Here is a 2,018-nt window from a genome sequence, read left to right as displayed (position 1 = left end):
GCCGAAACGTCTACGTCTGAATAATTTATGTACGTTCCATTCTTGAGCCAATCAAGTGAAAACGCGATGAGACGCTCCACCAATCAAAATCAGTTTTCTCATTTTCAACCAATCAGAACGCGCGAAGCCGTTCCATCCTCACCAGGACCTATCTGACCCAACCCGCGCCTACAACAGGGCCCAACTCTCTTTACAACCTTCATTGTGAGCGCGGTATCGAGAGGGGCACCTTCAAGCAGGGGTCGATCCACCTACAGCCGAAACGTCTACGTCTGAATAATTTATGTATGTTCCATTCTTGAGCCAATCAAGTCAAAACGCGATGAGACGCTCCACCAATCAAAATCAGATTTCTCATTTTTAACCAATCAGAACGCGCGAAGCCGTTCCATCCTCACCAGGACCTATCTGACCCAACCCGCGCCTACAACAGGGCCCAACTCTCTTTACAACCTTCATTGTGAGCGCGGTATCGAGAGGGGCACCTTCAAGCAGGGGTCGATAAAGAACCACTTGTAAAATTTATACACACATACAAGAACAATGTCATTCCTCTCTATCAGCAGACTAGCCCCAAGGCTCCTCAGTTCAAAGGTAGGAAAGTTTTATTTGAACTTGAGTGAAGAAAACACAGGCTGCTAACGTTACCCGGTTAGCTTAGCTTAGCATATATTACCTTAGTAACAGACAGACAAGAAGACCCAACCCGCGCCTACAACAGGGCCCGACTCCCTTTACAACCTTCACTGTGAGCGCGGTATCGAGAGGGGCACCTTCAAGCAGGGGTCGATAAAGAACCACTTGTAAAATTTATACACACATACAAGAACAATGTCCTTCCTCTCTATCAGCAGACTAGCTCCAAGGCTCCTCAGTTCAAAGGTAGGAAAGTTTTATTTGAACTTGAGTGAAGAAAACACAGGCTGCTAACGTTACCCGGTTAGTTTAGCTTAGCATAGATTACCTTAGTAACAGACAGACAAGAATAAGAAACCATATCGAACATCGGTTTTAGGTAATTTATCCATGAAAAACATTATGTTTATGTGTCTCTTTCTTTCAGTCTATGTTTAAGTAAGTGGTTGGTTTTCAAAACCTAGTGAACTGACTACCTGGACAGCATTTTAAACAACATAGGTAACGTTAATCAAAAATGTTGTCAAACGTTCAAAAATGGGTTTGAATTTTCAAAACGCACCGCAAGCATGCTGTCTAAGTAGGGAATCGATGAATGTTTGAGACCGTGTAAAGTCGTGTTTTAGCTTGAAGATGGTGTCATTGAGCTGTTCAAAGATACCTGACAAAGAAAAGCTTTATATTTAGTTTACTGAGGGTATTCTTATATTCATACGCGTCTTGTCTGAAGTCCTTTCTAAAGTGTAGATGTCGTCCTCTCACAGTGCACTGAACTTTAAGCAGTTTTCATTTGTAATATGTAACTAAATTTGACAGTCACTGACATATGTGATCTGCACCTGTTTAGTCTGACAAGTCGGTATTTTTGTTGTTCTCTGTGGCTGAGTTGACCTTCAGAATTGTCATTCATTTATTAATTGCCAGGTTTCAGTAGTTTGCAAAGGTGATAGATCACTATAATAGACCATAATAGGGCTATATAGGGTTTATGCAGAGTATACATCAAGGGGTATACAGTAGGGTTTAAATGTGGTCATCCTCGAATTGAAAGCATCTCCCATCCTAAAATTTGACGTATAAAGACCCAGTTTATACTGTGAAAGAATATTTATTTATGTAAAATAGTTTATATTACTTTACATTATAACACTTTTCCTTTTCATGATAGTACTGTATTTAGATGTATTGTATGTGTGTGTGTGTGTGTGTGTGTGTTAGATATTTTAAATTTATTAAAAAATATTTATTTAGTTTAGGCCTGTCGCAATAATCAATATATCGACTTATCGCACAATATATGTACATGACCTCAATAATTTTTGGTGATGCAATATATCGCACATTATATTTACTTAAAAATTAATGTCACCATGTTTTGTACA

At 39.4% G+C, this 2,018-nt stretch overlaps 1 protein-coding gene across 2 annotated transcripts in view; it reads left to right on the top strand.

Moving 5' to 3' along the window:
• The first annotated feature begins 450 nt into the window (after positions 1–450).
• The window catches only part of LOC107707042 (citrate synthase, mitochondrial), a 22,758-nt gene continuing 21,190 nt past the window's right edge, over positions 451–2,018 (top strand). The window contains exon 1 of one of the 2 annotated variants that reach the window (XM_016510918.1): positions 451–594. In XM_016510918.1, coding sequence (XP_016366404.1) covers positions 544–594 — 51 coding nt within the window. In that variant the 5' untranslated portion in view covers positions 451–543. Of the gene's footprint in view, positions 595–734; positions 883–2,018 lie in introns of those variants that run through there. The other variant, XM_016510919.1, reaches the window with a different exon arrangement.

The sequence above is a fragment of the Sinocyclocheilus rhinocerous genome, unplaced genomic scaffold (genome assembly GCF_001515625.1).
Source record: "Sinocyclocheilus rhinocerous isolate Xijiao unplaced genomic scaffold, SAMN03320098_v1.1 scaffold714, whole genome shotgun sequence".
NCBI classification, from domain to species: Eukaryota; Metazoa; Chordata; class Actinopteri; order Cypriniformes; family Cyprinidae; genus Sinocyclocheilus; species Sinocyclocheilus rhinocerous.
Note: the sequence above shows the minus strand (reverse complement) of the source record. Positions and strands in the feature narration are given on the sequence as shown.